General features: G+C 45.7%; 1 protein-coding gene and 1 long non-coding RNA gene across 2 annotated transcripts; one reads left to right on the top strand and one right to left on the bottom strand.

Moving 5' to 3' along the window:
* Nucleotides 1-4467: 4467 nt before the first annotated feature.
* FAM170B (family with sequence similarity 170 member B) lies at nucleotides 4468-7338 on the bottom strand. Its single transcript, XM_023230203.2, has 2 exons — nucleotides 7124-7338; nucleotides 4468-5672 (listed from the first exon to the last, which is right to left on the bottom strand). Exons 1-2 carry the CDS (start codon nucleotides 7233-7235, stop codon nucleotides 4933-4935), a joined length of 852 nt encoding a protein of 283 aa, XP_023085971.1. The 5' UTR covers nucleotides 7236-7338; the 3' UTR covers nucleotides 4468-4932.
* Nucleotides 7339-10804: 3466 nt separating this feature from the next.
* Nucleotides 10805-24410, top strand: LOC111554564. The gene is made up of 3 exons (XR_002735274.2): nucleotides 10805-11039; nucleotides 14547-14661; nucleotides 24063-24410. It is a non-coding gene; the product is annotated as an uncharacterized LOC111554564 (long non-coding RNA).

The raw sequence follows: 24410 nt of genomic DNA on the forward strand, positions 1-24410 counted from the left end.
ATTTTTATGTGGATGTATGTTCTCAATTCTCGGAATTTACACCCATGTTTTCTCTAAAAGTTTTACAGTTTTGACTATAAAACTCTTTGACTATAGTTTTGACTATGATTGTGCAGTGGCACAATCATGGCTCACTGTAGCCTCAATCTCCAAGGCTCAAGTCGTCTTCCACCTCATCCTAAGTAGCTGGAACTACAGATGCACACCACCATGCCTGGCTAATTTTTGCATTTTTTGTTTTTTGTAGAGATGGGATTTTGCCATTTTGCCCAGGCTTGTCTCAAACTGCTAGGCTCAAGCGATCCACCTGCCTTGGCCTCCCAAAGTGCTGGGATTACAGGCATGAGCCCACCACACCAGGCCAGTCATGGTGAATTACTGTTTTTGTAGTCTGTTAAATTAGATTAGCTATTATTTTGTGTTAATAAGTGAGATCAACATATTGCCTACCTTTTTAGTGCCGTCTTTTTCAGGCGTTGTTATGAGGTTTATGTAGGTTTTATAACATGAGCTCCATCTTATATGGTTTGGGAAAATAAAGGGTTTAAAATGGTTCATAATTTAAAACGTTTGAGATCTCCTGACACCTCTGGAAAGATTTCCCTTACTCTTGTCAGTGAAGTCCCAGGTATCTGCAAAATTATGTGTCTAAACCACAAATGAACGTTTAACTCAGTTGAGTTTCAGTTATAATTTAAGAACAAGTCACTACCTTAAGAATAATGTTACTCTCTTCTTCCCCATCCATGTCAGCTGAAGTTATCCTTTACATTAATAGTTTGCTTACCCGAGGTTGCTGTCATATTTCATTTCTCCTGAACACTCATCATGTTTCCCCTGATCTGCAGCTGCTGCTACTTAATCTAAAGAAAATGCAGCCTGTGCAGTTGACGTATTTGCTTTCCTAAATACCTTGCATCTGTCCTTACACTGAAGTTTGCATCTCTGTGTGACGATTAGAACATAGGCTTGGAGCCAGGCTGGTGTACACCAGCCATATGACCTTTGTAGGGTCTTTACTTACTCACCAACAAAACGTGGACAATAATAGGATCCACCTCATTGTACTGTGGAGAGCCTACATAATTTAGTATTGATAAAGAGTTTAAAACGATGCTTTGCCCTTAGAATACAGAATTTAGCACTTAAAAACACTTGTCTCTTAAATTCTGAAATTTCAGAACTTAGATATCATGCCTCATTTCAATTCCCTCCCATACTGATTTTTTCTAAGATAAAACTATTCTCCTCCTTAGTACTCACTATTTCTGGCTTAGCAGCCTCTCCTTCCCTTACAGTGTCTCTTGGACTCTACCTGCCTATGAAGCCCCCACAAATACCAGATAGCTCTTCCGAGAAGAGTTTCATAAGGCTGGGGCTCTTTTTACTTCCTGCTGATCCTCAAGCTCCTTTCACACCAAATTTAAAAGGTTTGTGGCCTCTGTTGCACCTTTAAAAGGCTGATAAGATATCATCCCCACCGCTGATGCCCTTTCTAAGATGACCTCATGGCTTCCTGCTGCACTTGCACCAGCAGAAGGAATGCATCCCACACGAAGCTCATGCAAAGCACCATGGCCACAGCTCACCACACACAGGTGGACGACCACTCTTCTCAGCTCCATACCCTTATGACTAGCCCCCTTCTGAATGTTTCTCTCTCAAAAGTGGGTTTACCAGCATCCCAAGCAAACCTTCTCCTTCTCCATTGTCTGCAAATGGCTCCGACATTTTGCCACCCAGAATAAAACCCTAGAGGTCATTCCGAATTCCTTCCTCTCACCATCCTCATCACACACTAGCCACACTTTATGGTTCAGTCTTCTATATTTCCCCTGAATTCACCCTGCCACCCACAGTTTAGCTGAACCCCTTGTCACCAACCATGCTGGCTCTCATCCACTCTTGACCCTTTTCGCCACAGTGATCTTCACAAATGCAAATCTGACTTCAGATTTCTCCAGGGCTCCTTGTAGTTTTCAGGGTGGATGGTCAAGTTCCCTAATTTTGACTCCAAAGCTCTATGTGACTAACTGCCCATCTGCATGCAACAAGGAGCTCAGAGCCACCCTTTTCAAGGTCAGTTTCTCCATGTCAGCTCAGCCTCTTCTCTCCTGTTTGGCTCCTCACCTTAGATTTCCCCATTTTTCCACCTTATCTGTCTCTTCCTTTCTGTTGGATCATTTCCATTGGCATACACTTGCTCTCTCCCCCATCTTTGTCCAGCTACAGCCTTTGTTGCTTTCCTTTCTAAACAGACTTGCCTGCAGAGATGTCCAATGCTTACCTCCAGCAGTTTATTTTGTGTCTGCTGCTGACCAGTGCCTGTCTGACCTCTGCCCTTCTCAGCTGCTGAGACTGCTCTCATCAGAACTGTCAGCAAGCTCGTGCATCAAATGAAATAATGCTGTGCCCTCAGCTCACTCCAACTCTCCCTAGCATTCGACACTGCTTACCCTCCTGAAAAGTATCTTTTCTTATTTTGGTTGACTTTGAAGAAAATTCCTAAGAAATGCTCTCACTCCATTCCTCCCTACTTCACAAGGCACACCCTAACTCTACCCCTGCACCCTAGTTAGTGTCATCCATCCACTGTTGTGGTTTTTCAGTATAGTACCATTTATTTGCAGTTAACTTTCTCATTTACATTTCCAATCTAGATTTATCTTCTAAATAACATGAACTTCCCACTCAACATCTCTGCTCAGATGGGCCATTAGCATTTAGAACTGACCATGTCTCAACTCACCTCTGTCATCTGCCCCCCAGCACTTATGCCTGTATGTCTGCAAGCAGACACATGCTGATATGCATGTCCAACACAGACATGCATGCTCACACACAAACACGCTCGCTCACACACACACTCATACTGAAATCACCCTCCAAATTTCCCCATATCACTTAATGCACAGCCACCCACATTTGCTCCTCCTAGAAACCTGGGAATCCACCATGACAAACCCATTTCTTCTACCCTGACATGCACTCTTCCCCAAGGCCTTTGGATTCTATTCCCCAAATAAGTCTTGAAGGCATCCACTCTTCTCCCTCTTGGCTTGGGACAGCCTGGTCCAAGTCACCACCATTCCTGGCCTGGACTTCCTCAACAGCCTCCTAATTGATCGCTCCACTTCTCATTTTCTTCTTTTGTTGCTATCCCAATCTATATCCCACACACCATGGAGTGAGATTTTTAAAACATAAATCTGACCATGTCACCTCTTAAAACCATCCACATTTAGAATGAGGCATATGCTGCAGCAGCATGATTAGGAAAAGACCCTCTGAAAAAGAGATATTTAAGCTGCAACCTCAAAGATGAGCAAGGGGACAGCCAGAAAAGAGACAGAAAAGGGTGCATTCCACTTAGGGGAGACAGCAAGGGCAAAGGCCCTGAAGCACGAACACCTGAATCCTTTAAGGAAAGAAAGAGGCCCATGTGGTTGGAGCACAGTGAGTGAGGCACAGAATGCTAAGAGATGGTGTGGAGAAAGTAGCAAAGGCCCAGCCACACAGGACCCTTTAGGTCATGAAATGGAAACTTTCATAATTATTTTATATGCATGCCTTCAGGCTATAAGCTCCATGGAGCAGCATCCACGTTTGCCTTGTTCCCTTTGTTCACTTATTCCCCATGTCCACTTCAGTGCCTGGCACATCTTTATAAACTATATGAGAGACAAAATACCCCCAGCATTCCAGCCAGATCAAGTAGCTAGCAGTTCCCCAAATGTATCATGTCTGTTTTTTCTCCTCATGGCCTTGTTCTTGTCTAGCTCAGTGGTTCTCAGCCTGGGGTGATTTTGTCCCTAGGGAACATCTGTTAATGTCTGAAGACATTTGTGATTGTCGCAACTGTGGGGCAGGGAATGCTGCTGGCTTCGGATGGGTAGAGGCCAGGGAGGCCAGTAAACATCTTGCAGCAGACAGGACAGCCCCCGCAACAAATAATTAGCATGCAGGATCAACAGTGCTGATTGAGGAACCCTGGTCTAGCCTTTCCTTTAAGCCCCTGGGAGCATCATCTTTTCTGGAAAGTTCTTTCTCCTGATCAAACAGCTTGAACTTGGGGCCCCTCATCTAGGCTCCCCAGACCTCCTTGATGGCATTCATCCCTTTGCCTTGCAATTGCCCATTCTAACTGTCTCTCACTGGAAGCAACAGAGGCTGGAGCATGTCTTCCATCAGCATGTCAAACACACAGTGGACCACGATTAATTTTTCTTGAATGAATGCAGACCTCCGAGACAGGGAGAAGGGTGAAGATGAATTTCGTGGCAACTCTTAAAAATGTGTAGTTGACATAGACGAACTCATAGGTAGGAAGGACATCCCCAGCCTCCTGCTCTACCTTGAGAAGCTGCCTGTCTCCTGGTGTTTGTGCTAGTTTGTAACCTATGGAAATGGCAACTTCCCATGTGTCCAATATGACAGCATGTTCACTCAATTATTCACTGCATTCAATTTTGTGTTATTCAAGTTTAATCCCAATAACATAAGAAATAGAACTAGGGCATATGACAGATTCGTAACAGTGAAAAAAATAGAGCTGAAGAGTCATTTGCAGTTGGCTGTCCTGTGACCCACATCTACTTAGCAAGTGTGGACCTGCCTGATGCACCGGCAAAAATAGAAATCCCTCTGGCCATGCGTTTGTGGGTTTCAGATATTGTGCCCGCCATCAGAAACACTCAAAGCCCTCTTGTTTGGGTTTGGATTTTGAAATGGACCCTGGTGGAGATGCTGTGCCCAGGACAGGAAGGGGGCTCCTTCCAGTCTCCTGGCCCTGGCTGCTCTACACCCCATGCCTTTCCTTCCTCCCGATCCTGGTCCTCTCTCACTGCCCTAGTGGCTCTGATACTGCTGGCTGGGGAAGGAGCAGTCCCAGGCACTGGAGGTGAGGGCAGGGGTGAGTATCTCCCCTCCAGCTCACTGCTTCTCCTGCTGCTGTGCTGGGAGCACCTCACCCTGGGGCCGGGAACATTCACTGTTGTCTGAAGGACTCTGCTCCTCCTCCAGCTGTTGGTCATGTGCTTGTCCCTGAGCCCGCCTTCTCTCCAGCATCTCCTCAAAAAAGATCTGGCAGCTGAAGCCCTCCCGGATGCCATGCTGGGCGTGCTCCAGCAGAGCATCCAGGGAGGGGAAGACCCGGCAGCAGGCCACGCAGCGCAGCCCGTAGTTGGTGGTGACCAGCCAGTCCGGGGGTGCCCGCAACTCCTGCAGGCAGCACTCCAGCAGCTCTGTATCCTCGGGCTCGGGGCTGCAGTTGCTCTTGCAGGCTTCCAGGTCCCAGCGCAGATCGGTGTTGGAAGCCATCTCGAAGGAGGAGCCGTTCCGCCTCTGCCTCTTGGTGAACTGGGCTTCATGGATGCGGGGCTTCCGGCTGACCGGCTCGAAGCCGGTCTCGGTCTCCCAGGCCACCGCCACACCCTGCACGGTCTGCACGTGCGTGTAGAAGGCACACACACTCTGCGGAGCAGCGCTGTCCTCGTCGCACATGCAGGAGCAGCACGACTGGTACTGGGAGTAGGACTGGTACTCGGAGGACTCTGAGGATGGGGAGCTGCTCCACACCAGCATCCCCTGGGCCCTGGCAGAGAAGTAGAGGCCCTCCTCCCGGGGAATGGCAGGCCGTGGCCGTGGGGACGACCCTTCTCTCTGTATAGTCCCTGAGAAGCAGAAGGACATTGTCATCAGTGCCCCCCAAGGGATCAATGCCACATCTACCTTCAGGAGCCGCAGACTCTGAAAGGGTACAGGCTCTGGGAGCTCTTGGGCAAACACTGCCCCCTCTGCCCATATCCTGATAAAATGAAGCTGGTGATAATATCTACCTCATAGGGTGCCGTAATGATTGAATAATGTATGAATGCAATCACCAAATCCTTGACTCAACTGAGAAAGACCATTAAATGGTGAATAACAGTTATATACACATTAGGGATATGATGATCAGGATCAAATAATGCATTAATCACCAAGCAAAAGACCATCCGCTGGGGAATAGGTAAGCAGACTGAGGTGCATCCATATGATGCAACCTGTTAAATCCATGAACCACTGAGACATGCAGCAATACGGATGAATCCTGAATGCATTAGGCTAAATAAAAGAAGCTAATTAAAAAGGCTGTGTAGTCATGAGAGAATGTGAACAAAAAGAAAAAAAGAGGCCATGTAGTATATGATTTTATTCAGATGACATTCTAGAAAAGGCAAATTTTTAGGAACAGAGAACAGCTCCGTGGTTGCCCAGAGCTGGGGATGGGGCGAGGGGAGACTGACCATAATAAGGCACAAGGGGACTTTTAGGAGTTCTGAAAATCTTCTTTATCATGATTGTGTTGATGGTTCCACAAATGTACATGTGTCAAACTTCTTTAAATTGTGCATTTAAAATTGCTGAAGTCTGTGTGCATAAAAGACACCTCAATGAAGCCCGTTTAAAAAACAACACATGCAAGGTGCCTTGGCCAAGCCACCCAGACCCACCGTCCTCTTCAACATTTGTGACCTGTCTTCACCTTCCCCAGAGGGGACCATCCCACCATCTCCTTCAACACTTACTGTGTCCCTCTCACCATGGAAGTGCTTGCCAAGTGTTAGCTCCTTTAATATTCAAAACAACCCTAAGAAATTATATTTTTAGGATTCCCATTCAACAGAGTAGGAAACAGAGGCACGGAGTTTGAATGAGTGGTGGAGCCATTGGGCCCCCAGAGCTGGTGTGACACTTAGATTCTGCCCACAGACACATCCCAGTGGTCTTCAAATTGATGATCTAGATTAACTTTCATCATTTTGTTATAAAGGAATTTTTTATTTCGCTGCTGAGTTTGACGTGTTGTTTTCTCAAATACACATTAAAATAAATACATAATTATAAATATTTACATTTTCATCCTCATATCCCCTGAAAACACCTTATGTACTCACAACAGCCTCAGTCATACCAAGTGTCCCATAAATATCAATTTCCTTTCCCTCCACATCTACGTTTATGGTCAACACAACCATTTGATAACAGTATCAGGAGGCGACTTGACACTGTCCCTTCCCATCAGGGCTTCCTTCCCAGGGAGCACAGCTGGCTGACCTTCCAGGCCTTTCTTTTGACCTACCTGGCCAGAACACTTCCACACTCTCCTCAGTGGAATCAGGGCTGGCCAAGTTGAGGGTGGTCCCATCGGTGGGTGACTGTTCTCCCCTGTGGTCCGTGAAGTGGCGTTTCATGATTTGAAATGAGTGCCCAGGGTCTTACTGCTCCAGTTGTTCAATGAGAGTTGGCTGGGGCTGTACTGAAGCCCTCCAGCTGGCCCCAGCCAGAGTGGACACTGAGCTCCCCATGGTCGCTAAGATCCTAGATCTACTGTGTGACCTCATCGATGGCAGTGGTCTGTTCTGTGACCATGGCAAGGGCAGAGGCTGAGCCTGGATACCAGGAGAGGCTTCCCAACATGTTCTCATTTCCCCATGGGACCTTTTCGGTCTTGTGTATTATCTGGACATGCACAAACACAAAACACACATACTCTTAACTACTTAGACACACATAAAAACACAAACACACAGACACAGAGACACTTGTACACACTTAAGCATGCATGGAACCGTCGTCTTAGTCCACTTGTGTGGCTTACAAAGGGATACCTGACGCTGGGTGATTTATGAAAGAAAGAAGTGTGTTGGGCTCATGTTTCTGCAGCCTGTACACGAAGCATAGTGCCAGCATCTGCTTCTGGTGAGGGCCTTAGGAAGCTTCCATTCTCAGTAGATGGGGAAGGGGAGCAGGTGTGTTTAGATCACATGGGTAAGAGAGGAAGGAAGAGAGAGTGGAGGAAGTGACAGACTCTTTTCAACACTCAGTTATGACGGAACTAAGATTGAGAACTCGTTACCACGAGGATGGCACTGAGCCCTTCATGAGGGATTTGTCCCCGTGACCCAAACACCTCCCACTAGGCCCACCTCTCACATTGGATATCAAATTTCAACATGAGATCTGAAGGGGACACACGTCCAAACTATGTCACTCACACACAAAGAAACACATACATGATCACTCAGATAGACACATACACTGTAATACATGTGGCACACACAGTAACATAAACATATGTACATGTGTTCACATAGACACATAACATGTTCACACATACAAATTCACACACGTATTTACTTAACCACACACACATACATGCACACAAACTCATGCCAGATTAATTAACCATACGTAGGCTCACATACATACAGTCATCAGCCAACATCAAATGGCCCTGCTTCCCAATGTGGAAAACCTCTCCTTCTCTCCCCTGTCCCAAGTCCCCACACTGACTTTGTTTAGGCTCCTCAGCCCTCCACAACCCCACCCCTCCACTCTCCTCTACTCAATCCCTTGCTCAGTTCCTGTGACTCCAGACATTTCACTGCTCCCGGACGCGTCCGGCATCCTCCCTTCACGGGCTCTGGGCTCTCACACTTGCTCTTTCTTGTGCCTGTTCCAGGCTCTCCCCTAGGTTCCTGTGTGGTTCCCTCTCCTTCCGGTCTCCTCTGAAACATCACCTGGTCAGAGGAGCCTGCCTGGCATCCCCAGGAAAAGAGCCTTCTTTGGCCCCACAGCTCTCTGTCACCTTACCCTGCTTTATTTTTCCATGATAGCATTTACCACCCTAGGCTCTATATAATGTCTATGTGTGCATCTCATGGGTTTACCTGTATCTGTCTTCTCCTCCTTAGATGTAAGCTTAAGAGGGTAGGGACTTCCTTCATTCCTTCCATCTCATTATATCTCTAGTGTCTAGAACAATGTTTTACATATTAACAAACACTCAGGAAACAATGAGTAAACAGCTGATGAACACGTTGGGCTGACAAAGGCGTTACTCCCTCTGGGAGCTGCCTCCTCTGTGCTCCCTGATCTCTGCAGTTCCAAGGTGGCTGGTTCTCTCCAACTAGGACTCTGGGAGTTGCCTCTTACTTCTCCATTTGCACAAACCATGCTTCAGCCTCAATCAGCCTGATAAAATGTTCACTTGCCATCTCTCTGCTCTGTAACACCCTAGCACTTCACTCATTACCTCCAACAAGCTTCTTACCACTTCCCTCTGTGGCTAATCTTTTCCCACCCTTGGTCAGTCTCATCAACTCTATTCCTTTGAATCCCAAATACTAAACAGTTCAAATAGGTGATGGATTAAAAATAATCCCAATATTCCACAAGCAACACCAACATCCCCCCACACACCCAGCACCTAGGAATATCCTTCTCTCTAGAATGTGAGGCCACTGTGTAGAGGAAGACACCACGGTGCTCTACTGAGCCATGAAAGTCACACCTGACCGAAACAGGAGACTATGTGCCCTGGCTAAAAGAGGAAATAGTGTAAGTGCATCCTTTTTTAACAAATAAATACAAAGACTTGACTTACAAAAACAAGAGGAGGCAGCCAGCACAGAAAATAAGTAGGTCATTGGGGGATGGAAGGCAGTTCAGAGAAAGATGACATCATGGAGAACTGTTAAGCGGCAAAGTAAACAGCAAGTCTGAGAGGAAAGGAGACTCAGCCAACAAATGATGCTGAAAAATTATATTCGCTATTTTTTTTGAATCAACTTTGGTCTCACTTCATATAAAACAATTAAGAATATTTTCATAATGGTTCAGAGCTTATGTTTTAATGAAAAATGTGTAGAAAGAAAATATGTTAACATTTGTAATTACAAGGTGTTTTTTCTCAACTTAAACAATATTAATCTTCACAAGCATTGAGAATCTTTGTCATCTTTTCTAATTTCACTGCTTTAAAAAACGCACTGTTTTAATTTGCATTCCTCTGCTTTTCAGTGGAACTGGAAAAAAAAAGCAAATGAGCAAGCAGTTTATAGGGGAAGAAATACAGATGGCTGATAAACATTTAAGAAGACGTCGAGTCCTACTGTAATAAGGGAGCTACAACTTAAAAATGTGTGGTATACAGTATAGCATTTTTCACCCATGAGATAGGCAAGAGTTAAAAAGATGACAATACCCAGTGCTGGTGAGGACGTAAGGAAATGAACACTTTTATTATCTATTGGAACAGTGTACCTTTCCTTTCTCAAAAAGGTTGGTGGTACCCATTAAAATTAAAAGTGGGCAGGTGCTTCCTAGGCAGTTTACTATCATCTATCATCTCTTTCCTAGGGAACAGTCACATTATGTGCTATGTGCATAAAACAGCACCTAAAGAAATATTTATTGCAGCATTGTGTATAATAGAAATAAAGACAGGAGACATTCCTAAGATCCATCAAAATAAACAAACTACAACATAACCAGACTGTAGAATACTACACCACAATAAAAAGAAAGAGATCTATACATACTGATAAGTGAATTCATGTTTAATGAAAACACAAGATACATGGAATACATAGATGGCCCCACTTATGTAAAAAATAAACACACTCTCCCAAAAGCACTGACCAAATCTATATTGTCTATGTATCAAAAGGCACAGAGGAGATCTGAAAATAATCACAGCCAAGAGAAAACAACATTGACCTCAAGAAAGAGGAGAAAGATTAGGTGGGGCTGTGTGAAACCGAATTTTCCAAACAAGGCCACATTAGTCTATATCACAACCCACAGGTTCTTCTGATAGCATGACAGGGTCCCTCTTCCTAAACTAGGGTGGATTTGGTAACTGCCTCTATCAACAGAATGCACAGGAGTGATGTTTTGTGACTGTTAGTGCCAAGTCATAAAAGATGTGATTTCCTCCTGGTTCTGTCTCCCCTCTCCTTTGGACTCAGCCACTATGTTGTGAGGAAGCCTAGGCCCCATGGAGGGGCCACAAAGATATATTCCAGACAGCAGCCCCAGCAAAGGTCTCAATCAACCACCAGTGTGTGAGTGAAGACACCTTCAGATAATTTTGCTTCCCAGACATCAAGTCTTCCAGCTGGGTCCAAGACATCACAAGGCAGAGACAAGCCCTCCCCTCTGTGCACTGTTGGAATTCCCCACCCACAGAAACTGTGAGCATAAGAAAAGGTGTTTCATACACTAGTTTCTGGAGCAATTTGTTACAGGCCATGGTAATTCAATGGACTTTGATTTTCCCTATAATGTTTAAATATGTTCTAATGAGCTAGTTCGTTGACCAGTATCTGGGCTCTGTGCATCTTTCTGGCTCAGTCAGGGAAACCTGGGGGCCAGGAGAGCCCTGTGGTTTTCCCAGGACAACTTGGGAGGATGGTTCCCATCCTTACCCCATAGGAAACAATTTACTAGTTTGCAATGTTTACATACAGTTGCTTTTGTAAAAACAAAAGCTTTACAATTTGGGGCCCAGTGTTTTCCAAAGTCCCTGAGTCAGGTCTTTCTTTCCCCACAATCTATAAACATTCTTCCTAATCCTTTGAAAAATTATACACTGTGAACTCCCCTTAGAGATAGGGAGCTTGGCAATTCAGAGGGGTTCGATGAGCCTTGGGTGGGAGAGCTAGGGGAGAAGCGGCCTCCATCTCAGGCCTGGGGGCAGGGCTGCATGGCCAGGTTGATCTGATGTTTCCTGTGGGCTACTTCCCTGGGGCTAGTTTGGAGTGAAGCCCCTCCGATGGTGAGCGATTATCCTCCTCACTCACGTGGCCTCTGGGCTGCTTCCATCTATGGGAAGAGCCTCTGCCCCAGCCGCTCTGCTTGCTCCATGCAGATGCTCAGCTGAGACCACCCACACATGGCTCCCACCCATCCCCCTGCAGCTCTCCAGTGGGTTTTCCATCCTTGCCAGGAACCTCCACGCCTCACTGCTGCAGCCAACAGGGCTGGTGTGCAAACCCCCAAAAGGACCAACACAGCACTTTCTTGGAGCTCTGACTCCTGGCCAGTTCGTTGCACACATTGCATGCGAGTCCTAAACCTCATCCAAGAGGCCTGGAATATTTTCTAGTCTTTTCTTCCAAAAGCTACTCTTCCCAGCCTCTGTTTTTCCCAGCTGAGGAGGCTAACAGGAAACAAAGCGGCCACAGCCACAGCAGGAATCTGAGAGGCCGTGTCTCTCTTCACTTCTAATTCCAGAGCTTGGCTTGTGTCCCAATCTGGGCTGTGGGGAGAATCACATCATTCATTCTGGGGTCCTTGGGAGTCCAGAAATAGTCTGTCCACCCTGCCAAGGGGTGGTGCTTTGGTCTTAATCATGGCATTTCTGTGGCTAGAGCCACTGTGTAAAGGTGTTGCAAGTGGGCACCGCTCCTGCCCTTCTCTCCACACTGAAAGTGTGGCTGCTCTAGTGGGGCAGGTGCCTTGCTACCCTCCCAAAGTTCTATTATCAGATTTAACACCCGAGGGCCGGGGAGAAGTGGGAAGCTGCCTGGACGCTGCGCAGCAGGTTTGCATGGAGTGAGGTTGGTGGTGTTCAGAGTGGGAATTTTTCCCTGTGAAGGTCAGTCCTCAGGGCTTAGGGATGACCTCATCCTGTGCTTGGGCTGCAGAGAAAGTGCCAAAAGCTATCAGACAAACTGAGAAGTGGAGTAGGGAAGTACTATCTTTTGAGTTCATTTTCTGTTGCTTCTTGTAACTATTTTAAAAGAAGTGAGTCAGTGGACCACAGAAGGCTCAGCTCAGGCACAGGGAAATGTAATCCGGAGGACTCTTCTTCAGCTCCCCCAAGCACATGGGAAAGGCAGTTTTGCTTTTGTTTTTCTTTAGACATAATAACAGGCTGCTCGTTTGGTGGGTTTGTTTGGCGCTGTCTCGGGTTTTGGCCTTCACCTCAGGGTGCCCACACAAATAGCCTAGGCCTTCCCTCTCATCAGGGAACCAGGAGGGAGCCGGTCCCTGGGGCTGGGTCCTCAGGTGTGGCATGGCTGTACTCCAGGCCCTAGAGCCCCACCTGGCCCAGAGCCTGCTGTATTTTACTCAGCTCTGGCCCAGCAGGGCTGTGAATGCTCAACATGGTTGCTGAATGCAGAAGCGTCTTCTTCCAATGCACACTTCCTTGGAAGGGCAGCTTCAGCTGAGAGGAAAGACTCCTTGCTGGATGCCATGCACGTGACTCAGGAGCCCAGAATCCCACAGGATTCCAGCACTGGCCACGTCCTGTGTGTGTTCTTGGAGAGCCACGGTGGGAGCTCTAGGGAAAGGGGTCTTCCCTCTATGTCCAAAATGGGCTGACCACAGGCCACGCTGGACACAGCCCTCAGGAACCATTCCTGTCTTCTACTGAGCCAACTTTCCTGCAGTATGGCCCACAGCTCTGACTTGGAGGGTGAGACTCTGGGACCCAGAGGCCGGCAGTGAGTCACCTTGATGTCTAAGTGTGTGAGGGTGAGACCCCAAGACCCAGAGGCCAACAGTGAGTCGTGTTGATGTCAAAGTGTGCTGTGCTTGATTCCATGTTCCTTTTAGCCCACATCCAAGACTAATGGATGTCTGTGACTGGAAAGCAGCAAATACGTTCACAGATAACTCCTGAGCAGAACTGGGATGATTTATTTTAATCCCCACAATTAGAATAGCTATTTCAAAGGCATGGTTGAAGATACTTCTTCCCAGCCTGTCCTGCAGAAAGATGATGCAATTGTTTAATGGATGATCCCAGTGTCCCGAGGAGGCCAGCAACTGTCCCTTCTGCCGCACAGCACCCAAAGTCTTGAATGGATCCCTGGCCCTCCTGGAATAAAGTATGCATAGGGTGGAGAACTTCTGGGAAGGCTGGATCAGGCCATATCAAATTCCCACAGGAAACTTTCCAAGAAAGGCCCCAGGCCAAGGCTTAGCGACCAGAGGGGAAGCAGTCTATTCAGTCATGTCCCCTGCAGTGCAGTGAGACTGACTGAACATTGGCTGGGGCATTGGTTTCCAACACCCCATCTGCCACCCCCACCACACCTCCCCACCCCCAACACACACAAACACACACACACACGCACCACACCCTAGGCCTGTAAGATTTGCTCTAGGCCTGTGAGCTTTGCTCAAATATGAAGGACTGGTTCAAACAATTCTCCACTGCTCCAGGTACCAGCATGTTCACGTGACTATCTCACATTCAGAGGCAATAACTTTAGTGGAGCAGAACTGAGCTGGCACATCCGCAGCACAACAGGGAGTGGCCAGAGATGGCCGAGCAGTGTAGCTCCCACCTGACTAGCAAGTACCATGGCCATCCATGTCCAGGGAGGAAAGGGACCTGCCAACCATGGTGTGAAACAGGCAGTCAGCTGGGGCTCCCTTCTAAGGGAAAGGCAGCTCTCCTCAGAAACTCTCCCAAATCCACCCTGGCTCTCAGGAATTCAACAAATATGACAAAAATGAAAAGGGAGAAAATATGAATTATTTTTGTAAGACAGGATTATAAGCATCTGCATATTTAAATTTTGATTCATGTTTTTGAAATAATTTCCTGTTTTGAAGATAACTCAGCAAATGCTTCTTACTTTATTGGAAACAGCATCTATTAAGCTATTTATGTAGCACAAATTCACAGGTCATGATACATTACAGTAAAATATCACCAAACAAACCAAAAGGTTATTTTTTCTATTATTTACCTGCCTTAGTGAAAGCGGTGTAAATTGCTCTTATCTGAACCACAATGAATTCACATATTCAAGTTGGCTTCTTGGGAAATTTCAGGCCACAAAAGGCAGTGATGCAATCAGGAGCAGCAACACAGTAGGTTCCACCACCGAACCCACAGCAAATTAAATCGATCACAATAAAGCCAAACTAAGAAAATTAAAAGGCAGAATAGCAGCAACTGGAAACTGATCTCTCAAGACCTCATTGATGAGCTTCTGGAAACAAAGCCTGCTTCCCCCATGTTGCAAGGCCTGTCTCCACGGGAGATGTGTGTTGGAGAGTTTGGCTGCGTGGTGTGAGCACCAGATATCTTAGCAGGACCCCAAAGTTCAATCCTTGGGAAGCCTAGGACTATTTTAAAATATAAGTGTCAAACATTTGGAGTCCAACTAACTCAGATTATCAATGTGTAGCCCTCAGTCACATGTAAAAAATGAAAGTCAATATAACCAGTGTAACCTTTCCTCCACAAGAATGACATAGTGACTTGCATTTTTAATGAGTTTATGGCCAAGAGGGGCATCTAGTAGTGTGCTGGGGCCAGCTGGTACTTGCTAATGAGAACCAGTTGTTAAATCTTTCAAGAACTTTGCAAGCCAGTTGTTAAACACAGCCATTATCAAAATTAAAAATAGTGTAAACTTATAATTAAATAAATTATATTAAACATGAAAGTAATAAATACTCAAACACTCCAATTCCTAATTATTTTACTATATTTTAAGACACAGTGGCAGCTTGATAGAGATCTTGGCGGGAGTATTTACCCCATGGTAATAAGCAAAGGCTAAAACCAGGGGCTTACCCCTCCCCGACCAGGAGCAAGTAGTTGAATACTTACCATCACACTACTGGGAGTTCCCATAAGCGATGACCTGAGCCAACAGTTGTGGCTGTGCAGATAAGCCCTCAAGCAACCTTTTCCCCAATAATGCTAACTTTCTAGAACAGTTCCCGCCATATGGGCTTCATATTAATCAGTCAGGGAAATACTCAGAACCCTCCCACCTGTACATGAGTTTGTCATCTAAAAGACCACCAGGATCACTAAATAGTGAAAAGGAGATCCTTATTGGTGATAGCAGTTGGTGAACTGTAAAGAGACAGTCTCTGGCAAGTACCAAGATGCTATCTCTTCGAAGAGGGGAAGGGTAGTTTGGGTTTTACGGCTCACAAGACTGGTATCCTATGTATGCAGCAGGTTTGGGAGGAAAGCTGTACATATTTTTGAGGAGAGTCAAGTGCATGCACAGTGGGTAAACATGTATGTCACATACATCCCAAGTTCACTTTGGGGCAGGGTTTTAGCATTAAAAGAAGGTAGAATTTGGCTTTTTATGACAAAAGGTGAACCACAGGACACAAAGACAATTTGTGCACAGCCTCTGTAAGCTACTGAAAATGGCTTAAGGTCTGCAATTGCTTATCAAGAAAGAATGTTGGTAAGGGCATCCTCTGCCCAATCAGAGTTGTAGTGACTGGGTTGTAAATCAGACTTGGGAGGGGTCTGATAGTGCCATTGTTAGGGAGTTTGGAGCCATAGGAATATAGACTTTATCCATGCCAGCCAGGCCCTGAACCCTAACCTGTAAGCAACTTTGTTTCCTTAACCTTGGTGTCTGTCTTAGTTGATACAGCAGTGTTTATTTTGATCTTTCAGAATACAAGTCGCAATTTAGGAAGGGTGCTGCATCATCATTTCATGGTTCTTACTACAGCCCAGACAGGCGGGCAAAGCAGTGTTCTTTCCCCTTTAATAAATGAAGAAACTGAGCCTCAAACAGATGAGGTGGCTTCCTGGGTTCACACAGCTCTAAGAGTGGGAACCTATCTTTCTCAGTGACATTAGCTAGATGTGGTGGGCACTTCTCATTAGAAAAACAAGAATTAAATCAACATGAGGTCAAGAACTGGTGTCCCCTGTTGGAAAAATAAATTGAAACTAATGTTCCGGCAATAGGTAGCAAAAACTTTAAACCTATGGTACCATCTGTCTTGACAATCTTACCTCTAGAAACTGACCCCTTAATAAATTAAAAGTGTGCCTTTATTAGCCCGTTTTCATCAGCCACGTTCAACACAGCATTGTGTATGAGAGTGAACTCAGAGGCAACCTAAGTGCCTGAGGTGGAGGTTGGGCTAAGTTGGTTTGGTTGCATCATCCTCACGTGGAAACTTGTTACAGATGCGAATTTCCAGTCCCCACAGTAGGCAGACCTGCTGGTTGGGTAACTCTGCAGTGAGGCCTGGTAATCTGTGTTTCAATCAGCCTTCCCTGGATTGATTCTGGTGCCTGCTAGAGTTGGAGAACTCCTAGGTTAAGTAAATTGTGGAGCAACTAAACAATGGAATGCAATGTAGTGAATAAAGCACATGGGAAAATCTGTTCACAACATTATGATTAAAAGCATGTACCAAATAATCCCAGTTATATAAAACCTAGAACATGCATGCATGTATACATACACACACGTAAAGTCTGAAATTTTACATGACAAGCCTTAGAAACATTTCTTTGTACGAAAAAGAGATTCCCATCCTTTTGTTAATATGTTTCTATGATAATTCTATGTTTCTATGATATAGCAAATAAGCAATAAATTACTTCTGGCTTTATTTAAAGGTTAAATGAGGCTGGAAAAGAACGTATAGGCCCACAGCAAGATTTTACAAAGCCCCGTGACTCCTGGCCACTCTGTCCTAAGATGCTCCATGCCAGTCCCCTGGATAGGTCTCTCAGCCTGGATCCCTTGAATGGACATTAGCCTTTGGGTCTCAAAGCATTCCGTTCACTGGGTGCAGAAAAGGGGCTAGGTTGAGGAGTGGAAACCTGCCTCTGACCACAAGGGGTTAAAACCTAACTGGCTGGTTAGAGCCTCCTGGGAAAGACGTGACATTTGTTTGCAAGGAAACATAAACAATAACAGATGAAGACAGTGACATGTGGCTCAGAGTGAGCCTGATCAAAGCCAGCTGGGCAAGCAAGCTCCAGGCCTGGCTTCAGGATGAGATACCCTAGGAGCGGGCTTGGCTGGAGAGGGTCTGTGGGGGAGGCCAGGGCAGCCTCTCCAGCTATGGGGACTGCCCCAGGGAGTGTGGCCAAGAATTCCAACCCTTTTGGGGGAAGTTGGGTATGACTGAGGCTTCAGACACTTGAGACCTGCTGGGAGGGATGGCCCACCCAGAACTGTCTTCTTAGCCCCATGGTTGTAGAACAGAAAACAGTTAGCATTTACCTACCATCAACCAGGTGCAGAGCACATATGCCTTCAAGAATACATGGATTCCAGCCAGGATGGACATGACTTGCCACAGGCAGGCTAAACCGTTCCCTTTCAGTGACTTTCTAAATGGGGTGGTAATTTCATTACATCATCAAGTATGACAGTCCTGAAGCAGATGATTTTTGAACCCCTCTTTCCCATTTTCTGGGTGAATTTGCTCCAAGGTCACAGAGCTGCTGAGTTGTGCAGCAGGCGTCGAAGCCAAAGGCCCATGTCCATCTACAGAGTGCAGGCTTTTTCCATCCCAGCAAGCCAGATCCTCATTCGTTCCCACCTGAGCCCTCCCAGTGCCTCCCTCTGCCCTCCCCAGCTCAGGACACCTGCCCCAGCCCACAGCTCTTCCAGTCACCACCATCCATCAATTCCTCTAAGCAGCAGAGCCCCATAAAGAACCAGTGTGAGCCCAGACTCGGTATTACCATGTCTCCATCCTGCAAAGGTGAATGCAGGTCTACAGTGGTTATTTCAAACTGTGCCAGCGAAATGCTGAGCATATATTGTAAATTATCATTAATTGAGGAGATGTTTCCTTTTGGGTGACACAATGCCTCACTGGTTCTGTGGACAATCGCTGAAGCTTAGAAGTTACAGTACACCCACAAGTTTTCTCAACTGGCCTGGGCCTAAATATGACCCTGTAATGTTCTCCCTCACGGCTTTCAGATGACAGCACAGGCTCCCCACTCAGAATGGGGCAGTGGAAGAGGGGCTCCCTTTGAGCCCCCAGGTGATGTCTGAGAATGTGACCTGCCCCCGCCTGCAGGTTCCAGGTGTCAAAGTCACCTCCTGTCACTACCCTCTGATTTTGTTCTTTTCTTCCTCCCCTTTTTACCATCTCTTCCCTAATGTTGGGTGAGTCATTACCATGCCCATTTAGAAAGTCACGGAAAGAAGGTGCATTTAGCTTGCCTAAGATCATCTCATGCCCTTCCTGGCTGGAATCTATCTTTCCTTGAAGGGCTATTGAGGGTTTTAAGTGGCAAAACTTCCCCAAACAATCCCTCTTTGGACATTATTTTCTTTCTACAAAGCTTCACTCCCTTGGAACTTATGGAAACTCTTTTTGAAGCCAGATCCCCTTCCTGCCAACCAGCTCTTCTGCCCAATTCCTTCCCTAGGAAGTGGTGTCAGTGGTCTTGGGCTTTTTTTTAGGAGGAGTGCCCTAGGGTTCAGGGGCATAAAACCCTGCATGTGTTTGTCTACAGCTTTGCTCACTCCTCAGGGCTGAGCCATAGTAGATCCATGACCACCATGGAGAGCTAAGAGTTTCTGGATTCAGTGCCTGCTGTTGCTCCTAGAGATTCCTCTCCTGATTGAAGGCTGGTTCCATATCTGTTCACCCAGGTAGTGGGGATAAAAGCCATCTCTAAGCGAGCTACTCCCAAGAAAGAGAAGAGCAATGAATGCACCTTGGCTCTCCCCCGCTGACTCTCTCAACACCCACGGACCCCTGAGCCTAACATATGCCTGTGCCTATGGCTGTGGTCGCAGCATCCCCACCTTCACTTCACTCAGACACTGGGCTGGCTTTGATCTCTAGTCTTAGCTTGTTTTCACCACCTTGCTATCCTGTTTGCCTTTCTGGTCTCACAGTTCATTCTGTCTATGTTGCTCTCCTCTCTGGGGACTCTTTCAACCAAGTTCCCCCACAGAAGCAGCAGAAGCAGCTCTGACCTCTCTGTCTCCAAGACCAGCTTGGCACAATCAGAGCCAAACCTGAGGTGTAAACTCAAAGAGGCCAGAGAGGAATGTGCTTCTGTTCCAATGTCAGTGCTCCAGAAGCCCTGGAGACCAGGCTCCCCAGTAACACTAATGCTCAGACTTCTTTCACACTGGGCATGCCACATGCAAACTGCAGTTTTAGGAGTAAAAATTCTATCTGCCCCTAGAAAAATTCTTATGTCTGTGCCAAAATAATATACACAAGAATTTTTGTTACATGTGTTTTACAGTAACAAAAAACTAGAAATGGCATGCAACAAAAGACTGAGTAAATCACTGGAAATGATTTCAATTAAGAAAAAAATAGCAAAATATTTAAAAGGCAAAAAGTATTGGTGAGCATGTGGGAAAGCATATTGCTTTAGACTGTTAGCGGGACAGTGAATTGATAGAGATTCAGTGATGAAGATTTAGGCACTAACTACCTATGGGTAATTATCCTAACTAGTTTCCCAATCTCTTTTTTTCATCTTTTGTTTGTTTGTTTGTTTGTTTGTTTGTTTGTTTGTTTGTTTGTTTTTGTGTTTGTTTTTGTTTTGAGACGGAGTTTTGCTCTTGTTTTCCAGGCTGGAGTGCAGTGATGCAATCTCAGCTCACTGCAACCTCTGCCTCCTGGGTTCAAGTGATTCTCCTGCTTCAGCTTCCCAAGCAGCTAGGATTACAGGTGCGCACCACCATGCCCAGCTAATTTTATATTTTTAGTAGAGACAGGGTTTCACCATGTTGGCCGGGCTGGTCTTGAACTCCTGATCTCAGGTCATCTGCCTTCTTTGGCCTCCCAAAGTGCTAGGATTACAGGTGTGAGTCACCACATCCAGGCCCAACTTCTTTTTAAGCAAACATAGTCATTTAAATTTGGGAAGAAAATAATGCATTTTATCTGGATGTTCAAATTATTTCTATAAAAATATTGTTTATAGTTGCTTATACTATTTGGATATTTTTAATGGAATAGCAACAAATGTTTACTAAGCACCTACTTTCTGCCCAGCACTGTCCTGACAGTGAAAAAGACAAAATCTTAGTCCTAAAGAAGCTGGCATTACTGTGGAGGATGAAAAAAGTAGATGGATAGAAGCATAAATACGTAACAGAATGCCAGTGGCAATAAGTGCCCTCATGATAAATATAGCATGGTAAGCGAATATACAACTAAAGAAGTGTTCTCAGGAGAGGTCTCCCTGCAGAATGATGTTGGGGAAGAACATTGAGTGGAGAGAGTAAACTGTCATTTGAGAATCTGGAGAAAAAGCTTTGCAGTTAGCAGAAACAGCAAGTGCAAAGACCTGGGCTAGATATAGCATTTTTAAAGTCTAATGATTCGATGTGACTCTTTTATACTTTCCATTTGCCTATTCACCTTTCTGTTCATTTTACCTGAAAAAATATATATATTTATAATAATTGTTTAAGTCCTTGACTGCTAATTTCAACATCTGGATTATCATGGGTTTACTTCTATTGTCTGTTTTCTCTTGTTAAGAGTCATGTTTTCCTGCTTCTTTGATTGCCTGGTATTGTTCCTTTAAACATTGTGGATGATACATTATAGAAACCCCGGATTCTGTTATCTTCCTTTGAAGAGTGTTGATGTTTAGTTGTTCTATGTTTTCTTAGATTCTGTATTTGTCTACTAAGCATCAATTAATTACAGGGCCAAACTAACAGCTACTGTTGTATATATCTGCCCTGCAGTCCAATTTCCCTACGTGCCTGAAACATCTTATCACCGGCTGGGCACGGTGGCTCATACCTCTAATCCCAGCAATTTGGGAGGCCAAGACAGGCGGATCACTTGAGGTCTGCCTGGCCAACATGATGAAACCCCCTCTCTACTGAAAATACAAAAATTAGCTGGGAGTGGTGGCACGCACCTGTATGAGAAATGCTTGAACCCTGGGTGCAGCCTGGGTAACAGAGTGAGACTCTATCTCCGGAAAAAAAAAAAAATTATCCCAAACTTTCTCCTTAATCCTGAGTGTGTGCCCCAACCACCTTCTTTACCTAACTCTCACACAAGCCAGTATTTTCCCTGCCCTAAATTACCCAGGGCCAGTCTCTCAGACAACTGGATACTAGAGCCCACCAACCCTATCCACACTAGCCAGTACTAAGTTGCTTCCTCTTTGCTGCCTTGCTTTTCCCATGGAAAGCTCAATAAAGGCTCTGGGCCATGCTTTTCTCTAGCTCTTTCTGCCTCTTGACCAACCTGGTGCTTCCTCCCTGTGGTCTCATGGGACATGGTATGTCCCCTTCTCTTAGGAAATGTAAGTACTGTAATAAATTATTCCTTCAATGACATGAGCTCTCTGTGTGGTCATTCAGTACCTTTAAAATTAAAGCCTGGGCACAAATCATTAGTCTGGCAAGTGACATCACTGGTAAGTTACCTTGATTCTAGAGAATCCTGGTTTCAGGCTGTGTTGGCTGGGTCTATTTCAGTTCTGTCTGTGGTCCTAGAGCACAACCGCTAGTCTTGGTTTTCATGGGAAGCAAGCTGTGCTTACCAAGTATATTAGGGTTCTCCAGAGAAACAGAACCAACAAGATGTGTTTGTGTGTGTGTGTATGTGTGTGTGTGTGTGTATAAAGAGGTTTATTTTAAGGAATTCGCTCACACAATTATGAAGTTGGCAAGTACAACATGCAGTTTGGGCCAGCAGGCTAGAGACCCAGGAAGAGCTGAGGTTGCAGTTCCAGCCTGAAGGCCACAGGCTGCAGAAGTCCCCCTGCTCGGGCTTTGCTTTGTCCGTACCTTCAGATAATTAGATGAGTCCCAGCCAAGTTATGGAGGGCAATCTGCTTGTTCTCTGTTTTCTTAGGTTCTGGTGGACTCAAAGTCCACCAACTTAAATGTGAATCTCATTCACAAACACCCTCACAGACACATCCAAAATAATGTTCGACCAAATATCTGGGCACTGTGGCCCAGCCAAGTTGATACATATGATTAAGCGTCACACTAAGTCCTTCTGTTAATACTTTGGCAGGATTTAAACTTCAAACTTTATCTCTCAATGGCAGGACAGCTGCTGAAATCTCTGCTCAGCTCTTTTTAAGCCTTCCAGCTGTTGTTTTCCACTGAGCCCCTTGGCATTTCACTCTGTGCATGCCTAGTTTAGGAGTCAGCCATCAATTTAAGGGGAATTTTGAAGCAGGGTTGGGGTCTCTTCCAAAATCAAAAGTTACTTCCTTTCTGGGATTGCTCCCCTAAATTCTAGCCACTGTGATGGCTTCAAGCCCCAACCTCTGTCTTCCTAGCACAGTAAGATTGTCACATCCTGCTTCAACTCTCTTGTCCTGTATGCAGTATAAATGGGAATGGGTCCTCAGGAGTCGATCTAAATAAATGTGGAGCTCACCTATTTCTTTTCTTTTAAGGGCCAATTACTCACCAGATCCTTCCTTCGAAGCCAAGGTCTAGTGTCTTTTAGCAGCTCTGGTAAATTGTGTTCTCTTGTCTGATGTGTCCTTTTTTTGCTCTGTGTGTTCCCTCCTCCTAGAACACCTATTAAATGAGCACTGGAACTCCTGGATCTTCCCTCCGCATCTCACAACTTCCATTTCACAGAATTGCCTACTGTCTTTCTGCAACTCGCTTTGTGAAAGAGAAAACTGATTTCACAAAATCCAGACAACCAAATGACTGAACACGTGAGCACCTTGTTTGTCCCCATAGACTTCCTGACCCTCCTTCTACTAAGCCGCAGCACTGCACACAGCAATGTCCTTACCCATTCCGGCTTGCCACATGATTTCATGCCTCCAGGCATTGGCATGCCAGGTGCCAGATACCCTGCCAGATGCCAGATGCCCTGTCTGCTTTTCTGACCAACAAACTCCCTTGTGTCCGGACAGAGATGTTGCTCTGCTGGCCACTGTGATTTTCTCTTTTTCCTGGGATCAAACTGCACCCTGTTCACACTTCAAAAGCAGCACTCACTTACCCCGTTTGCCTGTGCTTTCCTCTGTTAAGGCCACATCTATGTCTTCTGTGTTTTTTTCCACGGTGTCTCATACCGTACTTTAGAAGAAGGAACATTTATAGAGCACCTACACATTTTGGACACTACTCCAAGTGTTTTATGTGCAATAACTCTTTGGGAAGTCATAGCAACCCTCTAGGGCCATCATCGTCACTACAAATAAGAAAACAAAGATGAAGTTGAGTCACATGTCAGGGGTCACGCACAGATAGTAGGCAATAGGCCAGGAGGAGTTAGACCTTAGCCAGCTGGATTACAGTCCACACTCTTAACTGTGAGAAGGAATGATTCCGTCCATGAAGGGGCACACTGACTATCATGGTGGGTTGGCAGAGTGCATGCAGCTGTGTCTACGAAAGCTAGGCTACGAGTGCAGATATAATTTATATGAGTAAAGTATCTGTAGGGTATAACAGGTGCTTGCCGCCATCCTCTGAGGTTTTCTCCTGTTCCATTGTGTCTTATTTTCCTGTTGAGACCGACTGTTTCTTTATGTTCGTCAGTGCCACTTCCATCCAGATGGAAGGACCCCAGGTCAAGGCCTGATAGGAGGAGCAGGAGCCATCAATGAGAGCAGACCTCAGAAGGCTGACGGAGGGGAGAGGAGCACCATCCACAGCCCCATCCTCTGGATGCTGTGGGAAGTAGTCCACAAAATACTGCCCCTTGGAGTGAGTCAGTAGCAGAGCGCTTGCTGCTGGCTGCAAATACCCCGTCAGAACATGTTTGGGGTGATTCTTGAACCTGGTTTCAATTTCTTTTCTGCCAGTCAGCAGCTGTGCTTGACTCACAGTTCGTTGCAATCTCTTGAATTAAACTCAGGGAACAGGATAAAAATCAGAACCACATTG

Source organism: Piliocolobus tephrosceles, chromosome 9, assembly GCF_002776525.5.
Source record: "Piliocolobus tephrosceles isolate RC106 chromosome 9, ASM277652v3, whole genome shotgun sequence".
Taxonomy (NCBI): domain Eukaryota; kingdom Metazoa; phylum Chordata; class Mammalia; order Primates; family Cercopithecidae; genus Piliocolobus; species Piliocolobus tephrosceles.